At 40.6% G+C, this 16,618-nt stretch overlaps 1 protein-coding gene and 1 pseudogene across 3 annotated transcripts in view; one reads left to right on the forward strand and one right to left on the reverse strand.

Annotated features, from left to right (window-relative positions):
• RPTOR (regulatory associated protein of MTOR complex 1) overlaps nucleotides 1-16,618 on the reverse strand; it is a 327,700-nt gene that overhangs the window by 142,230 nt on the left and 168,852 nt on the right. For both annotated transcript variants that reach the window (XM_082212377.1, XM_082212376.1), the window contains exons 8-9: nucleotides 3,885-3,985; nucleotides 3,145-3,289 (exon numbers count right to left, since the gene is read on the reverse strand). In XM_082212377.1, the coding sequence (XP_082068503.1) occupies nucleotides 3,145-3,289; nucleotides 3,885-3,985 (246 nt within the window). The remainder of the gene's footprint in view (nucleotides 1-3,144; nucleotides 3,290-3,884; nucleotides 3,986-16,618) is intronic.
• LOC309526152 (cytochrome c pseudogene) lies at nucleotides 7,825-8,471 on the forward strand (annotated as a pseudogene). Its single transcript has one exon. The product of its transcript is annotated as a cytochrome c pseudogene (transcript).

The following is a 16,618-nucleotide window of genomic DNA, read 5'->3' on the forward strand; positions in this document are numbered from 1 at the left end:
TTATACTTAGGTATAATATAATGGATAATTCCCTGGATGCCTAGATCAAGGTTTGGGACAAGTACTCTTTGGTGAGAGAGCCCCAGCAGAGATTTAAAATCACAAAATAGGCAGCAAAGTTATGCATGGCTATAAAGGCAGTTAGACCTTTAAAGTACCCCCTTCTAAGTTGCTTCCAAAGTTCTCCACCTCCCTTAGCATAGAAAAAGATTACACTTTTGGTAACTGGATTACTCAAAAACTTTTCAAATGTCAGATTCATGTGCTTTTCCATACAACATTCAGAAAAGACAGACAGTGAAACTTAAGTTCCAAAGCTGTAAATGTTTCTAAATTACTTGTATAAAAACACAAAGATGGCTTGTTTAAGCCATATGGTCTAAGCTTGGAGCATCCAGCTTAGACCTCCTTCCTGGTAGGGCTCACATGGTAGAATGGGGAGAACAAAAAGGCTTGATAACCCTTCCTCCCAAGGTAAGGGGGGCAGCTTTCTTACTCTATGGTCTTAACTCCTCCATACATTAATTAGACTTAAGCATGTTGGTTATATAAGGCTGAGTATCCCAAAGCATTCACATGTGCTTCCTGCCCGGTGGCTTGCAGAAACAGATCCCATGTCAATGTGCATACATATGACTGCTACTTGACAGCAGGGATGAGGAATCTGTGGCCATCCAAAGTTGCTGGGTGCCAACTCCTACCAGCCACAGTAAGCACAGTCAATGGACAGAAACGATGAGAGCTGTTGTCCAACAGGTTCCTAACCCTGCTCCCCAGGGAAAGGGCCACGTAACCCATAGTAACTATCACATTCTCCAGAATTTAAAGCGTTTATGCCTTCATTCTCATTATCAAAATAACTCTGCTTTCTGTTAATGTTTACTTTCATTTCTCTCTGTCTGCTGCCTTCTGAAAATGATTAATTAAGGACACTCACCATAGCCTTTCCTGGACCAATTCCTCATTATACCCCCCCCCCCATTAAATCAAGCCTCACATGATATGCCTCCTGCTTTTCATCACAGGGCTTATAATGCACTAATTTTGTCATTCTTCTCAACAACTGCGTCAGAGAGATTCTATCAAAATCCTCTTTGGAAATCAAAGTAAACAGCATGTCCTTGAATAGTGTTATTTATTGCCCAGAAACCTTTTCGCATATGACAGAACTGTGAAGTTTATTTTACTGCAACCATGTTGCCTGGACCTTCCTAGGTTATATGGTTTGTCCAAGCATTGAGTTTTTATGGCTGTAATTAGAGAGGCTTCGGAATCAGAAAGATAATTGCTCTATCTAATCACCCCCACACTTTCATTTACTGAGTGTTTGCTAATAGAAATTAATTTAAGAGACTCTTGATAATAACTGTGCCATTTACATTCTGATCCATCATATTAAAAAGGAGCAGGATGACAGGAAACAAATGTTGTGGACAACTCCTCTGCATTGCTTTACCCCCACATGAGACTGTTTTAGAAGCATCATAAAGCCAGATGCTCTGGGCCATTATTGAACTATTTTAAAGCAGTATCATGGGAGGTTTCCAGCTACCCCACTCTTTGCCCTTGGTAGCCTTGCAAGTGGCAGCAGGAGAGGGACTCACAGCAACAGCATGGGAGGGGTGTTTCTAGGACTAAGCTGAAACTGCAAAGCTCCCTTGTTACTTTTGCTACTGGGTGCTGCATGTTAAGCAATCTTGTTATATTTACAGTATTGGAATGTGGTTTTCTTTGATACGTTATTTTATTTGCTATTGCTCTGCTGTGTTATGTTATTGTTTTGCTATGTCATTATGAAATAGTTTTTGCAGTGTTTGTTTGAAATGCATCCCTGTTTCTTTGTTGTAAGCTGCTTTCAGGCATAACTCCTTTTTTTGTAGAAAAGCAGCACACAAATAAAATGAATGAAAGAATGGATTTATCCTTTATTTGTGTACATTTGCTCCCAATATTTTATTTCTGAAATGAAGGATGTCAGGGTTCAAGAGTTCCTAGAGTTCGTGTCCTGAGCTCACCTATAATTCCAGAAAACTATGGAGAGGGGATAAAAAAAATTCCTTCCAGTAGCACCTTAAAGACCAACTAAGTTAGTTCTTGGTATGAGCTTTCGTGTGCATGCACACTTCTTCAGATACACTGAAGTGTATCTGAAGAAGTGTGCATGCACACGAAAGCTCATACCAAGAACTAACTTAGTTGGTCTTTAAGGTGCTACTGGAAGGATTTTTTTTAATTTTGACTATGGCAGACCAACACGGCTACCTATCTACTATGGAGAGGGGAAAACCCTTTGCACATGTCTAAAAGCATATTCAATTACCAGGACTCAGGCATGACTATTGGCTATGCTTAACGAAGGCCAATGGGATTTGGGAGCCCAGCAGCTCACAGGATTCTCACCACTGGCTTAAGCTTTGGTGATACTTTTATCAAAATAAGGGGTAATATTCAATGGCCATGTCCCATCAGGCAAGGATTTCTACTTGTGCAATGGGACCTTCTTTCCTTCTCTATGCACCCCACAAACACCTGAATCTGCTCCAGAGGGTTTGCAGAAAACCTTAGAACAAATTGAGGGAGGGAGGGAGAATGACAACATTTCATTGTGTAAGTGGAAATCCTTGCACTGACAAATTGTTAACAGATTGTTACATTGGATACAACCCATCATCTATCAACTGGACATGAGCAATTGCTCTAGTTAAGGAATGCCTAACTTTTAGACCTAGCAAAATGTGATGCAACAATAATTCTGTTTAATTGGAAACTGAGGGAGTAAAGTGAAAGTTATGTCTCTGAGGCCTTTCTTAGAACCACAGTTTACTACATCCAGAACAAAAACACAAAGACAACAGTAGCTGATACAACATAAAGACAGGATCTCAGTCCCAAGAAAATGGAGCATCTGTACCAGGAAAATAAGACACATATCTAATAATATGATCTAACATATCTAGGAAAGAAGACATTTGGAGATGGGTAGTAGGTTCCCACATCTTCTTTCATACTTGATCCATGTATTAATTACAAAAAGCATTAAAAGGATTCAGGCAACAACATTTTGTGACAATAGCACCTGAAATTTCTGCTAAGCATCTGTGTAAAACCTTTACATCATGAGGGAAATTTCGGGTAGCAACTTACCACATGGCATGCATGTAAGTCGGAGGTAGACGAGGGCTGCTGACAGGTGTGCAATTGTAAGACCTCATTATCCTTTCTGCCAATAAAAAGTTTCGAAAGAGGCTTGCCACCAGTAGATCCTGCCTGAAGAGCTTTTGGAAAAGATCTGCAAGAAAGACAGAAAGATGGATGGCACCTATAAAGAGCTGGAAAGTAATAAAAAGCATTGGGGGGGGGAGGAAATGGGACACCTGAATAAATCCATGTCCTCTGGCAAGAATCATTATCGCAATAGTTAGGCCTGCCATTGTATATTTAGGTTTTAAACACACTAATAGATTCTGGATAAGCCTTCAACTGAGACTTTACACTTAGCAGTCAACATTTATTTTTTGTTTGCATAGTTTTAATAGTGGAAATAATATCCACTGAATGTCATTCTGATACCTGCCATGCAATATCCTAAAGCCTCCAGAATGAGAACAGCTGTCAAAAGGCAGAACTATAGCATACCACAAGGGGTTAAAAAAAAGGGGGGAACCAAAGCACACAAACACAAAGACACTTGACATGGCAAGGAAATGAAGTTTGGTAAGATCCTACTTTAGCCGTTCAAAATGTTCTCCCTTTTTTTGTATCTCAGTTCTCATTGCTTCCTATTTCCCCTCATTAGTGCTTCATTTCATACTCCTGCTCTCTTCTATTATGATCAAGCTATATATATTGCCAGTAATTCTGTAGCTTATATGCCATAGCTTTACCTCTGGGCAGGACGTTCCATGCAATTGTATCTGTGATGGCTGTAAAGATCCAATTCAATTCTCCCAGAGGCGTTCTTCTGTCATTGAGCCTCCCAGGAATTCTGCAAGGAATAACGAAATATTATTGTTAAAACAGAAACATGCTAATCTATTCCAATGCCCACAAAAGTGCTGCAAAAGGAAGCTATCCTTTATCCTTACGTTCTAAATGTAAAATGTACATTTTTTTGGATTTAGACTACAATCCTATGTCTGCTCAGAAGTAAGTTATATTGTAAGTAAGCAGACACACGCAGAGCCTGTCTGACACCTGGGGAGGGAGTCTTGACCATGAGACGCTCTGCCGTGGCACCACTGCCTGATCTGATGCTACACGCTAATACGCAGTAACACAGGTCCATATTTTACTATCGAAGCCTTGCGGTGCATAAGGACAGCCATGGGTGTTTCGTCCATTAAGTCCTCAGTAGGCTGGGAATCACAGGGTGTTCTTGGCATGACTGCATAAGTCTGTCAGGTCTCTGGCATGGCTCCCTAGCTAGCTTAGCCCTTTGAGGCCTTAGGGCAAGTGCACCCATCTGCCCCCTGCCTCTCCATGGGCTTGTAAATTAGACAGTTCAATGGGGTTCAGCCTTAGTTGACCCCTGAATATTTTCTTTCACATGGTCGTTCATCTCACTGTTCCCATCTCCCATGGCTTCTTGCCATCTCACAGTTCAAATAGTGAAGTAAAAAGGCTTGAATTTTGAACTATGTTAAAGAACATAAAATTACTGGAAGCAAAATCTCCTGGATACTTCAGAATAAATGCTAATAAGCAAGTGGGGAATACTTTTATGATCTGTTTTCCAACCCCAACCCCTAATTATTCAGTAAGGATGAACTACACACTAAATCATTGAATGGATTGACGAATAAACCAGTGAAATTTTTTGAAAATGAGAAGCTTAGAAAATGTGGGGAAATTTAACAAATCACAATGCATAACTAAACATCTAAATGAAATGGCATAGTTGACTATAACCATCCCTCCAATAATCCAACTATAAAGTTACTGGATGAAGAAGCATAGTATCTTCCTGTGAAATAAAATTTCACAATAAAGGTCCTAAGGAAAAGTTGCACAAATTATTCTTATGAAAATAAAGCAAAGCAAAACAAATAGCTTCTTGTGAAGATCAAATCTTTGGTCTAACTTCATGTTATCTAGTGTTCTATGTCCTTACTCAAATATTCCATTAAAGGTCAGTGATGATTTCCCCTGATATTAAAAACAATCCAGTAGGCAAATCTAATGGATGCAGTTGGGACTGCTAATGTTTGCTAAGGAGGCCAACTGTAAATATTTGTAGTAGTAGTACAACTAGTAAGAATTATTTTAATAAATTTTAGTTTTATTTAAGGTATAGGAATGAATTTTGCGTTACTGCTGTATTCATTTATGATGTAAGCCATCCTAGAATTGCAGATCCGATCAAAGAAAGAGAGAGAGAGAGAGAGAGAGAGAGAGAGAGAGAGAGAGTTTTCTGTGCAATATGGCAGCCAGTTGTGAACATCATTTGATGCATAACCAAAATTACATTGAAGGAAGCTCCACTGAAATCAATGGGATGTTGTTCTAATGAATTAGCCCCAGGGAATTAAAAAAATTGCCCCCAGTTATTTAATATTTCATTTACTGAATTGCATTTTAATCCCATCCTTCGTTCAAGAAGCTCATAGTGGCATACATAAATTCTTATCCACTCCAGGTTTATCCTCACAATATATTCTGTAAAATAGGTTAGGTTGACAGAGATTGGCTCACAGTCACATACTGAGCTTCATGGTTGAGTGTGGATTAGAATAGTAACTGACACAGTTTGCTATCCAAGGTACTCTCACCTGTATTTTAGAGGTCATATCAAATTTTTAGATAGATACAAATTGCTATGCATTGCAATTACAGATGCAGAACTGCATGTTAAAAAATAGTGTCAGGTGGGATCAGATAGGAATATTGTAGCACATTCCTACACCACCCATCTCTGTTATTCAGATTATATAACAGCATTTTTCTGGGTAGGTAACTGACCAATCAGCTAACATTTAATTGCTCATACTGCATCTGTAGTTTCTCAAAAGGTGGCATAGGTACAACTAAGGGATTTCAATATCGTAGATATCAGCACTCTAAGAAAGCATTAATGTAGCTGCAACATTAAGTCCTTCACTAATGTGTAAAGTTTTAAAATACATATAACCTTCAGGGACATCTTATGAAGGAGACTGTATTCATTAAAAAATATTAGATTCATTAAGACAAGCAGTTCTCTCCCCTCCCCAAGTTTCAGATGCAAAGCAAATTCTACAGAAGATTCCCATTTTCCTTTCAAAGATTAATATAAAATGCTCCTTTTTCTCGAAGAAACTCTCAAACACTTCAGGGCTTCTGGAACACTAACATTGTAGATCTGGTGTCCAAACACAAGCCAAAACAAATGATTAGCAAACATGGTGAGTACTTAAATTAGGCTTAGCTTTCAGGAGCAGTATGCTGTAGGATGATGGAGAAGATACACCCATATGAGACTTAGTTTCAGCTGGTATTGGCTGGTTCTTAGATAAGGTTGTATCCACAAAATAATCTTGTTAACACAAGGACTCCTGCTTGCACAGTGGAGCTTCCCATTGTTCTCTTTTGCCTGCGTACTGACGTCTGTTCTGGGGGTTCTCCCCACCCTCTGGAGCATATTTGGGTGGGTGTGGGGAGAGAAAAGTGTACGGACATTCCATTGCGCAAGTGGAAGTTCTTGCGCTAATGGGATGGTTTCATTGGATATAACCAATAGTGTTCTATTCAATTATGTCCCTCCAAACACTGAAGGCTCTTCAATTCAGTGGCGGTTTCCATGGACAGAAGGTGGGTAGAGCAGTGATTTTTGTTTATTCCCCTTTCCCTCTACAGACTGCTGTGCTCCCAGGGCCACATCTGTTCCAGAAATTTGGGGAACTCTAGGGAACAAGATGGAAGTGACATACGGCACAGCAGGAGAGAGGAGGATTTTGTGGGGGGTTTTGTGAAAATCACCATCCTTCCTTGAGGCTTCTGCTGAAACCAAGAGTCTTCCATGAGTAGAGAAACAATTGAATACAATCCATATGAATTATTGTTACAGTGGTACCTCAGTTTTTGAACGAAATCCATTCCGGAAGGCCTTTCGGCTTCCAAAACGTTCGAAAACTGAGGCATGGCTTCCCGTTGGTTGCAAGAGCTTCTTGCACTCAGCGGAAGCCGTGTTGCACGTTCAGGTTCCGAAAAACATTAGAAAATGGAAGCATTTACTTCCGGGTTTTCGGCATTCACGAACTGAAACATATGACCACGGAGGCTTTTGGGAACTGAGGTTCCACTGTACTACTATATTTCTGCTGTTTTAAGGCTGAATTGGACTGAATAGTTGTGCCAGTGGAAACTAGCACAATGGGGCTTTCTACCCCCTCTCCTCTCCACCCCACACCCTCTCAGATCAGCTCTGGGAAGTTGGAAGAAACCTATCAGAACAAGCTGGGGGAGGAGAGGGGAGATTGTTGTGTCTGGCAAGCAGAAGTGCTTGCAAAGATGGAACAATTGTAACCGTGCGATGTTGAATTCCTCCCTTGGTTGTGTTTTACCACATTGTATTTAATTTTATTGCAGGAGCAAGTGCACGTGCTTGATCCGAAAGGTGGAGTATTTAAAGTTTTAAACAACCAACTCTATACTACTTGACTAAAAAGATGGTTGTGAAAGTGGGGGTGGGAGTCAATTGACCGATACCTTTCTTTGTAGAATTATTTTCAGGTTTAGGAACTGCCCTACCATTAGGCTGAGTGAGACTATTGCCTTAAGCAGCTGATTTTGGATGTTAGGAAAGGGGAACAAATTGATGGACTATTTCATTTATAAGGTGTAGGGCTCAGTCTGTGGAACTCTTGACATGAGAACGCGTGGCGGCGGCTTTGCATCCCTTCCTCTACTTTGTGTGCAGTGGCCATGGGAGACGTTGAGAAGGGCAAGAAGATCTTTGTTCTGAAGTGTTCGCAGTGCCACACAGTTGAGAAGGGAGGCAAGCACAAGACTGGCCGTAACCTGCATGGTCTTTTTGGCCGAAAGACTGGTCAGGCCAAAGGTTTCTCTTACACAGAAGCCAACAAAAGCAAAGGTATAACCTGGGGAGAAGATACACTGATGGTTTACTTGGAAAACCCCAAGAAGTATATTCCAGGAACCAAGATGATATTTGCTGGCATTAAGAAGAAGGGAGAGGGCAGATTTAATAGCATTCCTTAAGGAGGCCACTTCTAACTAATGGCTTCTGCTGCCTTATTTATTTTACCATACAAATGGAAATGACTCTCTGATGAGATTGGTTTTAAACTTTCTATTTTTACATGCATCATATTGTAGCAGCTTCAAAAAGCCTCCTCGTCAGCCAGAGAACTTTTGATCATGCATGGTCCTTAACATATGTACTTATTCTTATATTATAATTTATAGAATTGTGCAATCAGGCTTGAATAAGTACAGTCAGGGTGACTGTAGCGTTTCCTGATCATGTAATTAAAAAACAACAACAACCCCTGTAAAAAAGAGAGAGAGAGAAGCAAGGTGTAATGCAGTCTAGAGACTCCTCTCCTCTTCCCAGTAAACTTCCAGAGTGACTCCCCTTACCTCTGCAAAATTACCATGGGTCTCCATTTCATGTTCTTAAAGAAAGAGAGAACAAAGTGACACTAATCAATTCCTAACTTGGCAGCTTCCCAAGTAACAATCTCTAGCCCACACTGTTCACATCCCTTGAGGCTTGGCGGAAATGGCACTAGCACAGATTCACAAGCTTGAGCAGTTGGGGTAAGAAATCAATTCAAATCCCTGCAAACAGTGAAATGTTTACCCAGTGACCCTTTAGTCAGTGAAGCAGAACTGACAGTAGCTCAAAGTAAGTTTAGGAGTTGATAAAGCATCCAATGATTCTGCAATTAGTTTGCTGGAGATTAGAAAGGCTATATCATGAGATAGTGTTCATTAAATGCTTAATAGACTGTGCATTCTCTGCAAATCACTACTGTATATCAAAAAGTGCACATGCAACAGAATGAACAACCTCCTTTACTGGTAGAACAGGTTCCATCCACTCAAGGGGACAAAATTAAAACCTGTGCTTTAAAAACCTCTACACATTTTTTTGGACAAACAGGCCACTGTCAGTCATTAAAATTGTTCACCCCTCCCTTCACTGTTTTGCCATTTTGGGCAGGAACAAGGTTAAGCTTTGCTGAACAGAGGCACTGATTTTATAATGACCTATCCCAGTAAGCTGTAGGAAGAAATGGAACTTTTATTAAACTGCATTAACAGAAAGATTTTAAATATATATTAATGTATAGACATAGAGCTAAAACAAGCTCCTGTCCAAGCTCTAAGCCGATGCTGGGGGGAGCAGCCACTGAATGAAACTTCCATCCTTCCTTCACTTTTTTTTTTTTTAAGGTTGTAGCAGAAGAGAGCAGCTATCCTATAACCTTGACCAAATAATCCTTCCAACAAGCCTGCAGTTTCAGGAGGGACACACATGGAACGAGCCGTGAGAGGGGAAAGGGACACCAGCCTAGCCTAGCTGAATCAATTCTGATGATCAGTGGTCTGAGATGTCGCATCCAGATCACCCTAACATCCTAAACACATTATTATTATTATTATTATTATTATTATTATTATTATTATTATTATGCATGAAGGGAGCTGCTCAAGCCATTTTCAGCAACCCATAAATTGAAACGAGACAGCCTAGAGTTTGCATGGATTAGCTGCAGGCTACTTTTGCTGTGCAACTCCACTAGAACTGAAACTGTTGCTTGCAAAAGTCTTGTTCCACAACAACAAGCTTCTGACTATCAAATGGAATGAAATCAGGGCTATTGTTGCAATAATATACACCAGATTTTGCTGTGGAATCGTTCCTTAAATCGTTCCTTAGAGAGCCAGTGTGGTGTAGTGGTTAAGAGCGGTAGTCACGTAATCTGGGAAACCGGGTTCGTGTCTCCGCTCCTCCACATGCAGCTGCTGGGTGACCTTGGGCCAGTCACACTTCTGTGAAGTCTCTCAGCCCCACTCACCTCACAGAGTGTTTGTTGTGGGGGAGGAAGGGAAAGGAGAATGTTAGCCGCTTTGAGACTCCTGAAGGGGAGTGAAAGGCGGGATATCAAATCCAAACTCTTCTTCTTCTTCTTCTTAAATAGATGCACCCAGATGATTCAAGTGCAGGGAGTCCACCTCTGTTACAGATAACGGTTGATGTGTATGTTTACACTGCCTTAACGATCCTGTCCACTCTCTCCTGCGTTCCCCCAAATACTTCATGTCACTAACCTGCTTCTCATGGAATTGGGGGGTGGGAGAGCAAAAAGCAAACTCATTCAGAACTTGCTCCATGCTTTTATATCAAATGCTTGTGACCTGGCTCAGAGCTAACACGGCATGGCATCTTTCTGGATACTGTTTTCTCTGTTGAGAAAATCTCAGAGATTAGCAGTGCTAAAAGCATGTGAAACATGCATTCAGTTTGGTTAATGTGTGAATGCAGAGATAACAATGTAAATTTACCTCATTACAATAATATGCACTACAATGGCTCTTTTTGGAATGCAATAAAAAGGCAGATGGGAGGCTATCTTGGCGCTTTGCAGCTTAAAGTGGCACAGTCAAGCACTTCGCTGTCAGAAATAAATCTCTTTATAGGTTGGTCTTGTACTATTATAGCACTGTAATCAGTGGAACCATCCTCCGAATGGACCAATTAAACATCGCACAAAGATGTTCTTAGAGTTTAATTTCAGCAAAATCTCATTTGTTTGCAAAACTCTCTTAAAAGCCAAAGAACAATGTTCCTTTCTCCAACAATTATAACACCCTCCCTTTCAGTTTGGCAAGCAATATGGTTCCTCCAGTTCAGGGCCAAAAAAATTTTGGGGGGGAGAGAACACAAGATTATGAAAGCAAACATTTCAAACAAGTAAAAGGTAAAGATAAAGGACCCCTGACAGTTAAGTCCAGTCGTGAACGACTCTGGGGTTGCGGCACTCATCTTGCTTTACTGGCCGAGGGAGCCAACGTTTGTCCACAGAGAGTTTTTCCGGGTCATGTGGCCAGCATGACTAAGCCGCTTCTGGCGAAACCAGAGAAGCGCAAGGAAATGCTGTTTACCTTCCCTATTTATCTACTTGCACTTTTAATGTGCTTTTGAACTTCTAGGTTGGGCAGGAGCTGGGACCAAGCAACGGGAGCTCACCCCGTTGTGGGAATTTGAACCACGGACCTTCCGAATGGCAAGCCCTAGGCTCAGTGGTTTAGACCACAGCGCCACCCGCGGAAAAACCCACTTTAAAATAATTTTAAAATGCAACACCCAAGAAAAGTCAACCATCCACTGAAATTTCAGTAAAATCAGTTAAACTGATTTCAATGACTACACAATATCACAGAATACATTTTAAACAACCTCAAAGGGAATGCAGCATTGTCTTACTTAATCTCATTCAGAAGTCATTCACATCCACAGTCAGTAAATCAAGAAGGCTAGCTACATATAGACTGTGGTTCATATGAACGGGTGGGATTTTGGATCTTGGGCTCCATGATCACTGCAGATGGTGACAGCAGTCACAAAATTAAAAGATGCCTGCTTCTTGGGAGAAAAGTGGCAACAAACCTAGACAGCATCTTAAAAAGCAGAGACATCATCTTGCCGACAAAGGTCTGTATAGTTAAAGCTCCATTTTCACTATCTTGCTTTCCCTGGTTTTTTGTTTTTATGACAACAAATTATAATCTCTATGGGTAGGGTTCTTTTGTTTCACTCCCCCCATCTTTAGATACATTTGTTTGTTTCCTCCTCTGCCCTTTCATAGAATCATAGAGTTGGAAGAGACCACAAGGGCCATCGAGTCCAACCCCCTGCCAAGCAGGAAACATCCATCTCTTTTTAATTTTGTTTAACTTAATATACATTCAACAGCTAAACCTTAAAAAAATAAGATTTTCCACAATCTTTCACACATACACAGTCAAACACATTTCTACCTACATATCGCCATACACCAATATATTAAAAAAGGGTTGTGAAAAAGCTGCTTCACATGTTCCATATGGCTTAGAGTCTTAATGATCTTATTTTTCCAGATCTCCTAGCTCCCAGACAGTCTATAGCTTCAATTTGTCCTTTACTTTCTCAATAGTCTGTATATTTCTCCCATCTCATTTTCTTCCATATCTTAAAACTTCCCTGTTGCCCTTTTAAAGTGAAATGCTCATTTGCCAATAAAGATGCTAAATGCAGATTTGGGTGAGGGGAGAATCATTGTTTATATTGATCCCAGATTCCTAAGCAAACATTTACTACATAGGATTCTTCTATGTAAACTGTTTTCCTAATCTTCTTATCCATTTGTCTTCTGCAATTTTCTTCTATGTTATACCACCGCCTTATACATGCTAGACCAGCAGCATATATGGAATAGCTCCCTCTCTCCTACATCTTAGGGTGTCCAGCTTGTATTGCCTAGACACTAACATGTGAAAAAAATCACACTGAAAATGTAAACATAACCACTGCACTATCTTAATTAATCTGTAGCAAAGGCTTCACTGCTAAGAGAAAAATACAATATAGATGTTTTTGAGCAACAGCATGAGATTCTTCAACATTTTTAAAAGGAACTGGGCATGTTAAAAAAGATAACAAAGACATTAGCATGTTCCCTGCTTTTGAGTTTGTGTTTCCCAGTTCCATGCTTTTGGATATACGAGCTATTCCTGAACATATAAAGGTGTGTGATATATAGATATCTAGATATCTAGACATAGATAGATATAGATATATAATCAAGTTTTGGGTTGTTGTTTTGCAAAATAATATGGCTGCTTCTAAAACACAGCATGATACAGTTACATGTCTAAGGCTGACAGCAAATTACAACTGGAATCTATGCCATATTCTGACATACTTCAGCCTTCAGAAGAGAAATGTAAAAGTAATCTAATTTGATTTCTCACCATGAGAATGTCTATGAGAAGTTCTTATTTCTGCTCCTGCTAAAAAAATGAATTAGCCTTAAGTCACAGTTCTGTACGAGCTTGTATTTTTTGAAAAATGTGATTTACAGTAATTACCTCTGCAAAGCAACATCAGTCTGCCCCCCATATGCTTTTGAAGTTCAGCCATTCAGAAAAGCCAAAGAGAACATCCTAGTCAAGTATATGACGAGTGGGAAAGGAAAGGGAATTGATTTTGTTTCCCCAGATATTACCTTGTCATTCACAGGAAAGTTTCTGACACAGAAGACCAAGTAAAATGCATTGGCCATGGAACGAGAAGAAAGAGGCCAGATTGACTCAAGCCATAAGGTACACTTTAATTATGCTGCTTCACTTCCGTTTTTTAGCAAGTATTCCTGGCAGTCCTCTCTACAGAGCTCAAGTTCGTTGGAGACCATTCAGAGGTAACAACTATGGAAATGTCAGGGTCACTGAACAGCTTGTGCCAGGTGTCACAGACAAAAGATCCTCTTTGAAAACCTAGCAACTTTGGATGACTCACACTAATAATTGTAGAAGCATCTGACATCAACCAAAAATGCCTTTCTTTCCTTTATCTGGACACCACAATTGTCCTGGCTTCATTTGCTGTTGTATATATAAAACTATGACAGTTGCACAATGCTAGAGGTACTTAACCCAAACCAGCAATTTATTCTGATTAATATTATCAGATGCATCCATACCCAGCAATGTGCATGACTTAATAACCTTCTGCTAGAACTTTTATCCATTTCTCTTAGGCCAATTGCACTGTCCCTAATGCCATTCACAACACAGTTTATGGTCAGAAACTTGGACTAGAAATCTGATGTCATGGGACTGAAGGCTTCTGGGATTGAGGCTAGTAAGCTAACAGGGACCATGTGCACTCAGGCCACAAAGTCCTTGGGGGGCACAGAAGGAAATACTGATGGTAAACAAATAAGTACAGGTGGGTAACATCAGCCGCTGCAACTGACAGACAGTGTGAAACCCGTGGAGTGACTAGGCCTGGTATAAATTCCTTCAGATCAAAGCATTGTCTTCTGCCTGAGGCACCTCAGGCTTCAGCCCCAGCAACTAACTTTAGGGCCTAAGGGGCAGAGAACATTAGGGTGGCATTCTGGTATGACTAACCACAGTACCACCTCTGATACCTACCTACACTGAGAGAGAGAGAGAGAGAGAGAGAGAGAGAGAGAGAGAGAGAAGGGAAGGGTGGTAAGGTCAGTGGTAGAGCATGTACAAAAATACCTATGGGCAGGGCTAGGAAAAAACAAGCCCCTAGTTATTTTGGTGGTGGCAGCAGAAAGAAAAAACGGTGTTGAGAATTGCCCCCTTAATTATTGATTCAATCATCTGCTGGGTGAGGAGGGGATCATAATCCCCTTTAGTTGATCGGCATGGATTAGCTTGGGGGGGGGGCTACATGTTTGTCCAGTGTGGACAAGAGTGTGCATACCCACCAATGGTACGTGGCCTCCAAAGGGGTGGCCAATGACGAATGTGACCCTCTGGTGAAAAAGCAATCACCATCCCTGGTGTAGACAATATGGAGCTGGATGGCTCAGTGGTATAAGGCCGTGTCCTTAAGATTCTGCAGGCACTTTGCCAGATACACACAGGTCATAGTGGACTAGCAAGATCAGCACTAAGCCCACACTACTACTAACTCCCCAACACATAGCTTTTAGCTCATTTCCTGTTTAGTACTACAGAAACTTAGGTCTAGAGGCAGCCCTAATTCTCTGCAAATTGCGCTGAAGAATAAGATATCTGCAGCTTCTGTCTCCAGACTTAAATCAGCACCAATTTATCTACTAACACACAGGAGGATTCCAAGAAATATTGAACTATAGAGTTCAAAAAGCAGGTACTTCAGAATTCTGTAGTAATACTGTGCTACATAACAGCTAAATGAAAACCTAAACCAAACCTAAAATCGGGGAGTGGGGGACTAGATTTGTGACAATCTTGGACCTGGCCAGCAGGAATTATATTCAGAACAGCTGAGGAAAGGGCCACTTTGCCTATGGGAACAATGATCGTTCAGTTCACACATTCCATTTGTACATGGGAATGAAGAATGGCCATATGTTAAACAGTATATCGTATGATCCAACTCTTAGTGGATAAATGTGGATCTATTAAAGCTATTGAGTGCATATATATATCATAGAGCAGATCAGAAATTTATCAACTATACTTTCAAAGCTAACAAACATGCCACATTCCGTAGCTCAGTCTATGCTTTAGGTCTCTGCAACTGTGTTCTCAGTTGGCTTTCTTGATTTTACAGCAACAAAAAGAGTTGCTCTTCCCTCCCCTTCTTTGCTGGTTATCCTCAACCCCCACTACTCTCGCCCTCTATTTCTGTGGGTGGTCTCTCAATAAACTGATAGGCTTTCAGTACCACTTATAATGCGTAGACACCCCACTATATCTTTCTATTATTTTCTCTCTGTCCAACAGGTATTTCTGTGTGAATGTCCCCTTGATGTCTCAAATTCAGTATGACTGGACTGCTTATATTCCCTTCCAACTGTTCCGCTCCTCAATAACTGCTACACTTTGACATCACCACCAGCTTTCTGATTTCTCCTTTGCTTTTGCTCACCATATTCACTTTGTGCCATAGCCCATTCAGCTAACACAGAGATGGATGCTCAACTCCCACTTTGACATCTGCAAGCATGCTAGCCTTTCCTTATCACACCAGAGTTGTCTCACCTCCATCCATAACACTGCTTATAGTATTTACTTCTCTAGTTGTTCAGATCATATGATACCCCTACTCATATCGCTTTGCCAGCTTCCCTTTTTTCTGCATTCTGCACAAGCTTTGTCTTTATCTTAAAAACTGCATTTTTCAGTGCTTTGCTTCCATGACACAACCCCATATGTGATCTTCACTCCTAAAATTCCACCAGCTACAGACACCAGAATGTTTTCTACACTCAAATGATTTCGTCCATTCTCTCTGTCTTCTCCTTGTGCTATGAAACCCCTCCAGTAAAACATATGTGGTTCCATCTTGCTATTTTCGTTAGAATCGCTCCTCAAAACCATGCTTTTGTACAGAGCCTTTAGTATGACCCCTTAATCGCTTTCCTTTCCAGAAACAAAGCCTACCTTCCTGTAGCTTCATGTGCTGACATTCCTTGTTCATTTTGCCTTTCTCGTCTATCCTACCACATCTTTTCTTATCTTTCCACAGTCAACATACAGCTCTCTTGGGGACAGTGGCCTTCTTTTGTTTATTCTGTACCTCTGTAAAGCCCTGTATAAACTAACAGTGCTGAATTAATATAACAAGAACCACCCCCAAAGTAAACATCAAATTAATGTCCTTTCCCCCTCTAAAGTGGGTGCTACAAAAATAAACAACCCTTAACAGATTTTGGCTGCATTTCAAAACCTGCCCCCAACCAATCTATGCTCCACAGTGGCCCAAGTATTTATTGTATAGGAGCCCCAAACTTGAAAGCTTGTTTTCAACCATGTCATTTATTTATATGAGGAAATGGAACAGTGTTGCCATGAAAACCATCTTGTTGAATGCGATTCTTATTTTGCATATACAATAGGCTCTTCTCAGAGCCTGGCTCCCTCTGTAACAATGGCAATAAAACTAAGT

The sequence above is a fragment of the Podarcis vaucheri genome, assembly GCF_965113315.1.
Source record: "Podarcis vaucheri genome assembly, chromosome: 2".
NCBI classification, from domain to species: Eukaryota; Metazoa; Chordata; class Lepidosauria; order Squamata; family Lacertidae; genus Podarcis; species Podarcis vaucheri.